At 42.0% G+C, this 14,020-nt stretch overlaps 1 protein-coding gene across 1 annotated transcript in view; it reads right to left on the bottom strand.

The window, feature by feature from the left end:
• SNX24 (sorting nexin 24) overlaps positions 1-12,243 on the bottom strand; it is a 99,545-nt gene extending 87,302 nt beyond the window's left edge. Inside the window, exon 1 of the mRNA XM_068422830.1 lies at positions 12,080-12,243. Coding sequence (XP_068278931.1) covers positions 12,080-12,139 — 60 coding nt within the window. The 5' untranslated portion in view covers positions 12,140-12,243. The remainder of the gene's footprint in view (positions 1-12,079) is intronic.
• Positions 12,244-14,020: the final 1,777 nt, after the last annotated feature.

Genomic DNA, 14,020 nt, shown 5'->3' with positions numbered 1-14,020 from the left:
GCTTAAAAATAAACTTTCCTTCTTTTTATGTGCAATATTGAACAGTGAATTCTGATCATAACCCAGAATTTCTCTAAGAAACTGTATAACATAACAGTATTTTTCTGAATATATTTGGAACAGAAAAGGAAAATATGCAGGCTCACTTTAAAATTTTGCTTAGCTATGCAAAACTGCTAAGCAAATGTGGAAGGTACAGTGGGAAAGAAAGTGGCAGACTTGCACAAACTTGCTAGCGGGGTGCTCAGAGTTACATTGCTGTCAGAAATTCCCTAGGTAAAACTAAAAAGAAATAGTTTGTGCTCAAGCATTTTTATAAATTCCTCAGAGATACCATAAATATTAATGAGAACATATTTTAAAACAGTTTGTTAAACATTAAGGCATTTGCATGTATGCTATACTAATGTACAATAACTGAATAAAAATCTGCTCTTCCCACAGGATTCACTAAATTTTTTTTTTTTTGGCTCTCCACAAAAATCTTTGTTAACCCAAACTAACATGTTCAAAATAACAAGATTCAATGATCTGACAGTTTTTAAGAACAGATTACTGATACGGTTTTGAATGTTTCTTAGATGAAATCTCTAACATTAACACCTTCACATTAATTGATTGGTGTCAGCAGAATTCTGGAGCTCTATGCTGCAGGCTCCAACACCAAAGTAGTAATCATTAAGGAAGTCAGCTGAAAAAAATGATGCAAAGATCAGAGTTGTCAATGGCAAAATAATCTCATCTCAGTGGTGTAGTGGCATTTTTTTACTCTTCCTTTGACACCACCAAACCCAATAATTGTCAAATAACTACTGCAATTAAAATCTATGAAGAAATTATTCAGGAATTTATATTCTAGATCATATTTATTTAATTTTATACATGATACATTTTAGTATAAATTGTACAAGCTTTTTTTTTTTTTAACAGAACATACTTGCTAAAAAATACAGTGATTTTATTTAGAGAGTACTAAAGCTTCAAACAATTAATACAGAGTTAAACATCAAGAAAAAAAAAATATATAGTTTAGTCCCTGGAAATTAGTTAACATTTTTACACATCTCATGAACTTCTCCTTTTGAACAGGGAGAAACAAAGCAACTAATTTTTGGCTATATGTTCCATCTGTAAACAACACTTAAGCACAAATAACACTGCTTTGTTGAGCTGCTAAGTTCTTGAACCTGCTGACTTAGCAAGGATGTCCACAGCAGGGTGTTGAGAAGGGGAGCCTTAAATACCACTCAAAATAGGGCTCTCATTTCTCCACACTCTTTGTTTGGCTATCACCATCATGAGGGCCTCTACCATGCTACATGCCATAGAAAGCTACCTGACACAATCTGTAGTGCATTCTTTACCTTCCACAAGCAAACCATCAGAATCTATTAAAATTACTTTACGCTGATAGCACTAGAGACATGACAAATCACAGGCCAAGAGTCAGATACCAAAGAATGTGTCTCAGGGTCTTGGGGCCAGGCCCATTTGCAAGCAAATGATATTGTGTGAAGCTGGCATGCTCAGTGCATGACAAACTGATGCAATTTCAGTACTGTCGGAGAAGCTGGGTGAGATTTCTCTGATGCTGGCTACGGTTAGTGTACAGAACTGTGCAGAGTTCCCAGATTTGAATCACTTGGGGCCTTAGAGGGCTTCACTTGACAAGCCACAAATAATTACACTACACTCTTTCTAGTGTACTCTATTATTTTGCCTCTTATCTCTAGGCTTTGAGCACTCATGAACAAGCAAGGTCGCTTCTATTTTGACCATGATGCAACAAAACATTGTTCTTTTGTGATATGATAAATAAAACACAGCCCTGCAGACTAAACATTTTTATCAGGTCCATTTTCCACTTTTATAAGCAACAACACTTCGTGAGCTTGTTAGAAGAGTAGAGGTTGGAAATAACCATGCAGGCAAGTTCATGAGCTTTTCACTTAGGAGTGTGATACAGCTATCTCATTACTGTAAAAACTCATTTGAGAAATGGGGCATTAAGTTCTTAGCCCTTAACAGATAACAATTATATCTGTGATTACTTTAAGCAGGTTTTTACCCCCTTTCAAATCAGCAATTTTTGACAATTTAGTTGGCAAGTAGAAAAATGTGCAGCATGTTGCCAGTTCTTTCCCAGACACCAAGCACACTTCAAAACTAAAGTAACTGCATTTTCTGTATCAGTTCACAAAACATATTATTTAAACACATAGGCAGTTGGAAAGTTTTGTGTTACTCGTATTATCCTCTCCACTGAATTTAAGGAGAGTAATGACATTCATAACACTCACACTTAAAAAACAGAATAAAAAAGGCAAAAGAAAAAGCAGTGCCTTTCATGGTTTAAGGAACTAACTTCCAGTCATCTTTTCTTAGTTTACAGAACATTTGCCTTTCAGAAGAAATTTCCTTCCCTCTCCCACAGTCTAGGCAAAAATCAGGCTTTTAATTTGGTGTTCTGTATTACAAACCAGATGGTACCAGTTTTTTTCACCCTTAAAATTATGTTTAGAGGTTTTCTGAAGCTACAATTAGACACAAACCATCTAGTAGTAAAGGAAAAATTCAAATATTAAGACTAAATGCACATAGAGAAAAACTGATTCTACCAAGTAGCTTAAACCTGTTTCTGATTCCCATTAATGTATTCTCCTTACGTTTACTTTTCAGATAAATATATACTAGGAAGTAGGCACCAAAAGGTAAAGAGAAAATGTTAAAGGACTTCTTAGCTGAAAGTGCTGAACTTAGAGTATATTCTCCTACTTTGTCTCTAATTCAGTCCAACATAAGGGTTGTCTTTGAGAGGAGACAATTACTATCCTCAATAACACTACCAATAAGTTCTTACCAAGTTGTTTTAAAACACACCTAAAAATATTCTTTCCCTCTTTCCAACTGGCACTAAGAATTTATGGCAAAACCTGGAACTCTGACATGGTAACATTTCTGCCAAGGGAAGGTAAAACCAAAACTACCAAAGGGAAAGATTTTGATATAGAGGAGAAATATGGAAAGGAAATTTAAAAGAGCATATTCAGCCATATTTCAGAATCTACTTGAGCTTTGTAATCTCTGTGTCAAACAGGAATTTCTAAAACATGCAGAGGAAATAGTGCTAAGACCGTACTCCTAACAATCACATCCACATTCTGAGCGCTCAGCAAAAGGAAAGGCCTCTGACATTTTCTATTCAATACCAAAAATAGACGTTTTCAGTATTTACTGACTTTTTATGCTCCCTCACTACAACATTAAAACGGAAGCTAGGGCTTTGGCTTTTAGATGGAGAACGGATATTTAATTAAATATCTTTTAAATAGCTTTTAAATGTCTCTAACTTGCTTTTAAGAATGGAGCGTTTTGGAGTTTCATGTAGTGTATGTCATCATGGGACATAATTTTTCTTTGAATTTGAAAGAAATCAGAAAAGCAATAGACTAATATATTTTTTGATTCTATAATGGCATAGCGTTCAACTTCAAATTTGTTTTGTGTTTTTTTCCTGGATATCCATTTCTTCACATCTTTCAAGCAAAGTAAATATTTTCATAACATTCCCTGACATTACTATAAATCTATTAGTCCATTAATTTACGATTAATATGAAGACCATTCCTTATGTTTCCACATCTCAAAAGAACAAGAAAGTTAGATTGTAATTATCATCACAGCTTGACTGCAAGATGCATGACGAGGGAGTCCTATTCCTGGAAAGAGCTTGATTACTAAGTAAAGAGTATGGAAGATATGTCTTTTTATATGCAAAGTTATCTTCTATATGCAAAGAAACAGAACCCTGTGCAAGACCAGAAGTAAAGGCAGTTAGCTGAAGTACATATGGTCACTTTCCACAAAAGCAGTTTGCTGTAATCAATACAAACTTGCTGCTGAACAATTGATTGTTTCACCACATAATCAAGATTCTTTCTTAGTCCTTATGTAAAAGATGATAGGAAAGCTTTATATTTCATTATTTTCCGATTTGAAGATACTGCAGCACATGAATACCTCTGCTCTGGTATAAAAAGGGATTCTATTTTAAAAAAGTGAATCAATTACAGGAGGAGACAAGGAATATAAAAAAATAAAATAATGAACATCAGTAATTCTACCTCACAGTTTTCAAGGTAGGCTAGTGGGAGAAAAGACTTTCACAGAAGTTTTACGCTATTTTTGCTACATTAAAGAGCTAAGTAGTTAAACAATAATACCACCATTTTGGAGAGACATTACTTTTCGCAGCATCTCATCAGGCAAACAAGTATTACCAAGGGTAGGCAACCCCTTTCAAGAGTGATTTTTGAAACCCTGTGTAACATGTAAACAATTCAACAACTGTCACCTAGCGGCCCTGGTCTTAACTGGGACCCACAAACACTGTGACATACAAATAACTAATATACTAAATGGAAGATGCAGTGGAGGTTTGGCTGTCATTTCCTATAAATTACTTACTCTAGCTGTACTGGTGGCAGCTTCAACACCCAAAAGCATCTGATTTCCTATTTATACATCTTTAGAGCTGAAGGTAGTTTTGGTTGTTATGTATACATTCAGTCAGTTTTTCACTTTGGTTTTACCTTTTTCCAGTCTCTGCCTTAGCTGCCTTCATGTGAACTGCAAAATTCTGTGTCTTACTTTATACTCTTCAAGTTACTGTTGCATACCAGGTGGTCAGTTTCATATAACTGACTTTAAGTCTGTCAATAGGAAAACTGACTGGAGGAAAGAAATTTAACCATCACTGCACAAGAAAGAAGTATTTTCAATAACAGCAATCTTTGGCCTAAATTATTGGGTCTATTTCTTCCACTAATACATGCTCCTTCATTGGAACTGAAAAAAACAATGGTCTCATATAGCATTTTTCTGACATTACAGAATAATTGGCATCTGTCAAATTATCTTTATGCTCTTCAGCTTCCCATGTAAGAGAGAAAAGTACCTGTACAGACCTACTCTGACTTCCTTGTGGAGACACCAGGACATCTAAAAATTCTCTATGAAGACCATAAGATAATAAAAAAGTCTAATTGATCTAACAGATCTAATATTTCTGTTTAACTTCCTTAAACTTGGAGTAACTGGTCTGTCAATGATTTCAATAGGACTTGTGACACAAGGTGACACTTGGTGAGCTTGTACAAGCCAGACTGGTAAGCAAGATATCTTCATGTCAGCAAATTTCATACTCAGAATCAATCAGGTTGGAAGAGAGCTCTGGGATCACTGACGCCAACCTTTGACCCAACACCACTGTTGTTAACTAGACCATGGCACTAAGTGCCACATCCAGTCTCTTCTTAAACACCTCCAGGGATGGTGACCCCACCACCTCCCTGGGTAGCCCATTCCAATGCCTAATAACCCCTTCTGTGAATAAATTTTTCCTAATGTCTAACCTGAACCTTCCCTGGCACAGCTTGAGGCTATGTCCTCTAGTCCTGTCAGTAGTTGTCTGGGAGAAGAGGCTGACGCCCACCCCGCTAAATCCTCCTTTCAGGTAGTTGTACAGAGCGATAAGGTCTCCCCTGAACCTCCTTTTCTCCAGGTTAAACAATGCCAGTTCCCTCAGCCGCTCCTCACAGGACATACCCTCCAGACCCTTCACCAGCTTTGTTGCCCTTCTCTGGACTCGCTCCAGCACTCAAGGCACACAGAGCCCATTCAGCTTTTCTAAAACTACCCAAGTTCACACAGTCCAGAGACTCAGTTAAAGGGTTAGAATAGTAATACTTCAAACGATTTTTACATAAACTCATTCACATAATTACTCCTTCCATGCTTTATAACTACAATATTTATAAATATCCCCCCTTCATCTTTCACATTTATGACTTGCTATTGTGGCTTCCTCTTACGCTTCATATGGAAGAACATCTAACAACTTCCCTTTTTGACTCTATGCACATTAACAGTAAAGAATGCTGAAATATATAAACTATACCAAACTTTAATTCTTGTAGTTTTATGCTTCCATAAACAACAGCATAGCCTTGTAATTAAACCACTTCTTCTACAGAGGTAAAGTCTATGGACTTTCAAAAAATCCACAGTACTTTAGGATCTTACCTATCATATCTTACTTCGACAACATTTGCAACTCCAGGAGCAACTTGGGGAGTAGTATTGGAAGTGTTAATTAAAACGTAGTAAGCACATGTGTCAGTCAAGTATGCCCTCTGCTCTACAACACATTTAAATGTATGTCACCTTGACCTGCAATATACCACTGTAAAATTCTTTTGGTCAATATAAATCAAACGTACACTAATTTATTCAGTAAGTTTCCTAGCATCTGAATCAACTTTAGAAATCTAACTAGTATTTATTATTCTGTTATTGACAAAGGGAGCATATTTAAATGATGACAAGAACACATGGGTGTCATTTCGAAGTTGAATTGTTCCCTAGGGACATCCTTAGAAAGCGTCTACATTTAAAGGTCATCCACTGCCAAATTATGAACAACTGTTGCATTTATTAGCACAGGCTCAATAGTTTGGAAGCTAGTGTCATCAATTTAAACTGACAATGAAATCTAATTGTCCACAAGGAGAAAAGACATTTTCCTTATTCTGTATTTCACCATTTTATGTATACCCCAAAGAGAACTGGAACAAGTGCAAGTTTACTCTATTTTTTTTCGGTGGAGGGCGGGGTGCGGGGCAGGGGATGGTGGTGGAAAAAAGGCTTTCAAGGTTTTATATCAGAGGAAGATTGTTTTAGTAAAGCTGAGCTCCTGAGACAAAGACTGAAAGAAGTGAGTTTCCCATTTACCATTTACTTTGTTGACAGAGCCCCATCTCAAGTGTTGCTTTATAGTCTTTTCCCTCTTTTTTCTTTCTAATCTTTTCTTTCCCCAAACCGACTTTTCACTGGTCAACACCCCACCTTTTCTATTTCTTAATTTCTCTGTAGTTTCCCTTTGAAGCTAGAGAGAAGTTTCCAGTTTCTGTGGCAAGTCACTTCCACCCTCTTCCCAGAATGGCACTCTCTTTCTACAACTAGCTGGTGCTTGATCGGTCTCTGTCCATTCCACTTTCCCAATGCTGCCTAGCCATACTAAGGAGAAAAAGAAAATAATCTTAAACAACAGGTTTCAGGGAAAGCAAGCTGAAAACAAATCAGTAAGTTAGTAATGAGCTTCCTTAAAGAAAAGGACAAACACTCTTTTTGTGTTTTTCCTTTCCACGCAGAGAGAATACACAGTGGCAGGCTGAATCCAAGGTTCTGCTAAAGATAAGGAACCAGCCACCCAGAGTTGTCAGGAAAGCGTGTTTTGGTAGCCATGTAGAGCCACCACAGAGACGAAGGACTCTCAGTCTCTCACTGCATGCACGAGGTCACCACCATCACTGTCACTAGCAAAGAAACTAGGACGACCATCACCACACTTCTCAAAAACCTGTTCTACAGTGCTGTTTCTCTGCAATGGCCCCTGACAGTCACAGTGCAGAAGACACCCTCTGTAATTTCCTGGCACGTTACTGGGCTGGTGGGGAGCCAGCACGTGAGCAAGCTTCTGTCTGCCCCAAGCTCCATCATCTTTTTCTGCTCTTAATCACATCAACTCGGATAGTTTCTTGTTTCAGCTACTCCAAGAAAACATTTTAATTCTGAGCAAGTTAGCACTTGTGGAAAAGAGAACAATAAAAGATAAACTGTGTAAAGCAGTACTCCTGTGATCATAGAATTATACAATCATAGAACAGTTTGGCTGGAAGGGACCTTTAAAGCTCATCTAGCCCAGCTTCCCTGGAGTGAACAGGGACATCTTCAACTAGATCAGGTTGCTCAGAGCCCCATCCAACCTGACCTTGAATGTTTCCACGGACAGGGCATCTACCATGTCTCTGGGCAACCTGTTCCAGTGTCTCATCACCCTCATCGCAAAAAATTTCTTCCTCATATCTAGTCTGAATCTACCTTCTTTCAGTTTAAAACCGTTACCCCTCGTCCTATCCCTACAGGCCCTACTAAAAAGTCTGTCCCCATCTTTCTTACAATCCCCCTTTAAGTACTGAAAGGCCACAATAAGGTCTCCCTGGAGCTTTCTCTTCTCCAGGATGAAAAAACACAAGTCTCTCAGCCTTTCTTCATAGCAGAGGTGTTCCATGCCTCTGAGCATTTTTGTGGCCCTCCTCTGGACCCACTCCAACGGGTTCGTGTACTTCTTGTGCTGTGGACCCCAGAGCTGGACGCAGTACTCCAGGTGGGGTCTAATCAGAGCAGAGCAGAGGGGCAGAATCCCGTCCCTCAAGTTGCTGGCCACGCTGCTTTTGATGCAGCCCAGAATACAGTTGGCTTTCTGGTCTGCGAGCGCACATTGCTGGCTCATGTCCAGTCTTTGATCCACCAGTACCCCCAAGTCCTTCTCCACAGGGCTGCTCTCAATGCTTTCATCCCCCAGCCTGTATTGATACTGGGTGTTGCCCCAACACAGGTGCAGGACCTTGCACTTGGCCTTATTGAACCTCATGAGGTTCACATGGACCCAATCCTCAAGCCTGTCCAGGTCCCTCTGGATGGCATCCCTTCCCTCAAGTGTGTCAACACCGGCAAATTCGCTGAGGGTTCACTCAATCCCTCTGTCTATGTAACTGATAAAGATATTAAACAGTACTGGTCCCAGTACAGACCCCTGAGGGACAGCACTTGTCACCCATCTCCATCCAGACATTGAGCCATTAACTACTAGTCTCCGGGTGCGACCATCCAACCAATTCCTCATCCACTGAAGAGTCCATCCATCGAATCCGTATCTCTCCAATTTAGAGAGAAGGATGTTGTGGGGGACCATGTCAAAGGCCTTGCAGAAGTTCAAATAGATGACATCCGTAGCTTTTCCCTTGTCCACTGATGTGGTGACTCCGTTATAGAAGGACCACTGGATTGGTCAGGCAAGAGCTGCCCTTCATGAAGCCATGGTGGCTGTCTCGAATCACCTCCCTGTCCTCCATGTGCCTTAGCACAGCTTCTAGGAGGATCTGTTCCATGATCTTCCCAGGCACAGAGGTGAAGTTGACAGGTCGGTAGTTCCCAGGGTCCTCCTTTCTACTCTTTTTAAAAATGGGTGCAATGTTTCCCTTTTTCCAGTCACTGGGGACTTTACCTGACTGCCATGACTTTTCAAATATCATGGAGAGTGCCTTGACAACTACATCAGCCAATTCCTTCAGGACTCTGGGATGCATCTTGTCAGATCCCATAGACTTACGTATGTTCAGGTTCTTCAGGTGGTCAGGAACATGATCTTCTCTTACAGTAGGAGAGACCCCTAGTAGTAGGCACCCCTAGTCCCTGCCTTGAGGTCCATCCACTTGAGAGGTGTGGGAAGAGAGGCTGCCAGTGAAGACTGAGGCAAAAAAGTTGTTGAGTACCTCACCCTTTTCCTTGTCCGTTTTTACCAGTTTGCCAGTCAGGTTCATTGAGGGGGGGTATACACTTTCTTTGTCCTTCATCACCATACTGTTTTAAATGTTAATCCTATACATAAGCCCAATAACGCAAAACAACTGAAATTGAATTACCTATATAATTTCATAGAAAAAAACATACTTCACTCAGACACACTGCACTAGTCCAGGATTCCATCCATCCCCCTTAATTTGAAGGTTGCATTTCAAAGAGATTTAATACTTCAGTGTCACTTCCTCAGCTTATCTCAACTTTTCTAATTCATCAGATTCAGGTAGCACAGAACTGGTGAAACTTCTACTTAATCAAAAAGTCTTCAACATCCTGCAATCCTCGTATTTTATAGCGGTATCTACCAAACCCACAGTTTCTGACTGTTAACCCCCACATAATGAGCTCCAAAAGAATGAGAGCTGATGTGGTCTGGACACGGAAACATTCACAAGTTCCAACTGTCCAAATGAAATCACCTTTTTGCTCAATGCAAAAGAATTCTTATGTTACTGTTTTTTCTTACATAACTATCTCTGCCTACACAGTATCTTCCTAGCTAGTGCAGAGCAATGGTAAGCTCTCATTAACCTCAGTTTTGCTGGAGGGAGGGCTTATAGTTTACTCATTTGCACTAGTCATGAATTTCTATGCTTGTAACAATACTTATGCAAATTATGTAGCAATGTAACAAACTGAAAATTAAATTAGCATAAGCCTTGCTCATGCATAGTCCACAAGCTCTTTAAAACATCAGAAAATACATCATGTTATTATCAGAAGAGACTTCCATATCTTCTCCCACAAGCATGCCTGACCCATAGGAACTTTAGCTATGACTTCTAGTACAGTTTCATGGCCTGGGAAATCCTTGAACTGATGCATCTGATAGTGTAAAGCAGGATAAATTTTGTATTGGATGTGGTATAGAACCCCCCTCATCTGACTGAAGAGGCAAAGTAATCACACAGGAACAACTACCAAACTCTACTGAGCTAGAGCAAGTTTCAGATGCATGAGTTTGACTCATCACCAGTGTCCTGAGAGGAACAGTGCTGCAACAATCAACAGTGCCATAATAATCAAACATTTCCACTTTCAAGATAATTTTCTTGAAAGACTTCTAGAGAGACAGTTTCATTTCTACTTCTTCGAAGCTTGCACAGCTTAGCAGTTACAAATTTAAAAAAACAAATCCTCTAGATAGCAGGATTCACTTACAGAATTACTATTAAATAAATAAAAAACACACTAAAAACAAATACTAAAAATAGATAGTTATGAAAAATTTTATTTGTGTAATATGTCCATCTTAGAAATCAGTCTGTCACTTCAACTAACCTGACCAACTGGGACATGCTGGGATCAGTCTGTGCTATTGTAACCACACGCAATCGGAATGTTTTAAAGCTGGTTTCATTCCCCAAAATCACATAGACATGTTGTAGTGGACCACTTGCCTTTAAGTTCAACTAAGAGACAGAAATATTAAGCAGTTACACTTCCACATGAATGTATCTAAAGTGGTTTACGAGGCTTGTAAATACTTGCCAGTACTGAGGACCAAAGGATATACAGCATTAGCATCAGCTAAGATGAAAGGGAGAAATGCACTTGCGTCATGTAACTATGCCTACATGGATCAATCTTCTGGCAATTCTACAGGATCAGAATTTTTTCCTGGTATTTCTTAACAGCTCAGAACTACCAAATAAATACATTTAATAAGAGAAGCTAGCTTTGAATATCCACCTTCAGTCAAACACCCTGGGCTTTGGTCCAGACCATCCCCTGTGTCCACCCAGCAACATGCTGAAAAGTGTTACAGCCCAACAGCACCATGGGATGAGAAAACCAAGGCGGTTGAAATGGACCTCTGAAAATTGTGTAGGCTAGCTAACTCCTCTGCTCAAGCAGGGTCAGCTAGAGCAGGCTGCCCAAGACCACGTCGAGTCAGGTTTTGAGAACCTCAAAGGATGGAGACTTCACAGTCCTCTGGGCAACCTGTACTGGTGCTTGACCACCCTCATGGTAACAAAAGTTTTGTCTTATGTTTAAATGGTATTCCCTGCATTTTGATGTGTGCCCATTGCCACTTGTCCTGTCACTCACTGGGCACTGCTGAGAACAGTGTGGCTCCCTCTTCCTCATTCCATCCCTTCAGATTATTTGTACACAGTGATGAGATCCCCAGAGCCTTCTCTTCTCCAGCCTGAACAGTCTCAGTTTTCTCAGCCTTTCCTCATGCAAGAGATGCCCCACTCCTTTCATCACGTTTGGCCCTGCACCAGAGTCGCTCCCACCTCTGTGCTGGAGAGCCCCAGACCCGGACCCAGTGCCCAGACGGGCCTCTAAGCAGGGCCGAGCGGCAGGGAAGCACTACTCCTCCCCACCCGCTGGCCACGTTGCCCTAGACGCTGTCGCCACCGCCACCGCTCCGCAGCACGAAGCTCGCGTGGGGCAGGAGGTTCCCGGCGTGCCGAGGTCACCGCTCCTGCACCGAGGGGGTCGGGTCGGGGCAGGGCAGGGCGGTCCCGCCCCGCGGGCCCCTCAGGCCGGCACTTGCATGGCGGCCTGGGCCCCGGCGTGGCCCCCGCTCGCCGCCGCCACATCGCCCCCCCGAGGCGCGGGGGTCTCCCGCCCCGCCGCCTCTCACCGTGTAGCCCCGCTCCAGCTCGCTCTCCTCGTAGCGGAAGGAGGGGATGTACACCTCCATAGCGGGCCGGGCCGGGCCGGGCCAGGCCAGCGGCACCGGCTCCCCCTCAGGCTCGCAGCCTCCCGCCGAGCGGCGCCGCCGCAGCCGCCATCTGCACGCGGCACGTGACGCCGCGCACGTGACGCGGGGCGGGGCGCGCGGCCCGGCGGTCGGGCCTCGGGCGCTGCGGCCTCACCCCCCGGCTCCGGAGGGGGCTCGGCTCCCACACGGCCGGGAACGGGCAGGTACCGGCGGGCAGGGCGTGCTGCGGGGGCGGCGGGGGGAGCCCGCTGTGAAGGTGTGCGAGGAAACGGTGCCGGCGGGGCGAAGGGGCGAGGCCTTTCCCCAGGGCAGGTAGAGGGCTGCCCGCCGGCCGGCGGAGCTGCTGTGGCACCGCGCGGTACCCAGCGTTGGGGGGGGGGGTGTGAGGTACGAAGAGCGCAAGTTCCTCTGAAAATGCGGTATTTTTAAAAACAAAGTTTGAGGTCACCTACTTTAATATGCCAGGGCAGCAGTGCTGCTTTGGAGCACAGAAAAACGGGGAGAAAATAAACTAACGTCCAAAGGGGTCATAGAATCACAGAACGTTCCGAGTTGGAAGGGACCCACAAGGATCATCAAGTCCAACTCCTGTCCCAGCATAGGACAACCCCAGAATTCACACCACGTGTCTGAGGGCATTGTCCAAATGCTTCTTGAATGCTGTCAGGCTTGGCGCCGTGGCTGCTTCCCTGGGGAGCCAGTTCCAGTGCTCCACCACCCTCTGGGTGAAGAACATTTTTCTAATATCCAACCTCAACCTCCCCTGGATGAATTTATCCAGTCCTGAATTCACACCATGGCTCAAACCACTTCCTGTGCCAGCTTGGTCAACTCCCAATAGCTGTACAAACACAGTACCTTTCATAATGCCTGTTGTGAACTGACACATGAAATTAAGGAAAAAACAGATCTGCACTGAAGACAGTTGCTCGTATAGTGGCTATTCCTGAGAAGCTGCCTCTTACTTTGTCACGTAGCAGAGCAAACCAAACCATTTCAGAAAAGCACAGATGATTTCTAGTCATTGGGGAAATTAAATAAAACTTCTTACTCCCCAAAATAGGCAGCTATGTTGATGACTTAAAATAAATGGAGGCAGAAACAGAAGGTGGAATACTAGATGCATTTAGCCGTTGCACAGGGTAACACTCCCACCTCACACAAATTTTCTAACCCTAAGCTTCAAACCACGTGGAAGCACTGCAAAATGACAACAAACAACAGCAGTATTAGATGGCAGCACCTTAAAACTCACCTTGTAAGGTTTTACGAATGCTGGAGAGTCTCAGAGGCTAAATAGTTAAGATGTGCAACTTCACCCTCTATCGCTGATCTTTTAAAGCATAGCTACTGTTATAAATTCATGCGTATGCAGGGTTTGATTTTGCATAAGCAGAGTCAAGTATAAAAACATACCTCAAAAATGGGCAGAAAACAAATGATTACTTCTATCTGACTTCTGTAGTTACACTGTCTCAGTGCTTCTAACATCAGCATTTTGAAATATCTTCTGAAAACTAATTTGCTTTCTTCTAGAATAGTAACATCAGGGGGAAAAACACTACAAGCTTTTTTTCCCTCCATTTCTCTTTATTTTACTGCCAGCTAAATTTCATTATCTTTTGCTCTAAGCAAAGAACTGTGACCTGAAGAATTCCATACAAAATAGAAGGCTTTTGACTAAAACCAAGGGAAACTAAAGGAAACTAACCCTAGTTCACTTTGCTCAACTAAAGCAAAGTAACAAACATACATAATAGAAAATGAACTGAAATCAAAGCAAGATAGTCCTCAGGCATCCACTTGTGCACAATGCTGCTCCTGTGCCAGTGTTCTCAATGGCTAATGACTGGCAGGACA

This window comes from Nyctibius grandis, chromosome Z, assembly GCF_013368605.1.
Source record: "Nyctibius grandis isolate bNycGra1 chromosome Z, bNycGra1.pri, whole genome shotgun sequence".
Taxonomy (NCBI): Eukaryota; Metazoa; Chordata; class Aves; order Nyctibiiformes; family Nyctibiidae; genus Nyctibius; species Nyctibius grandis.
This window is presented reverse-complemented; position numbering and strand designations above follow the sequence as displayed.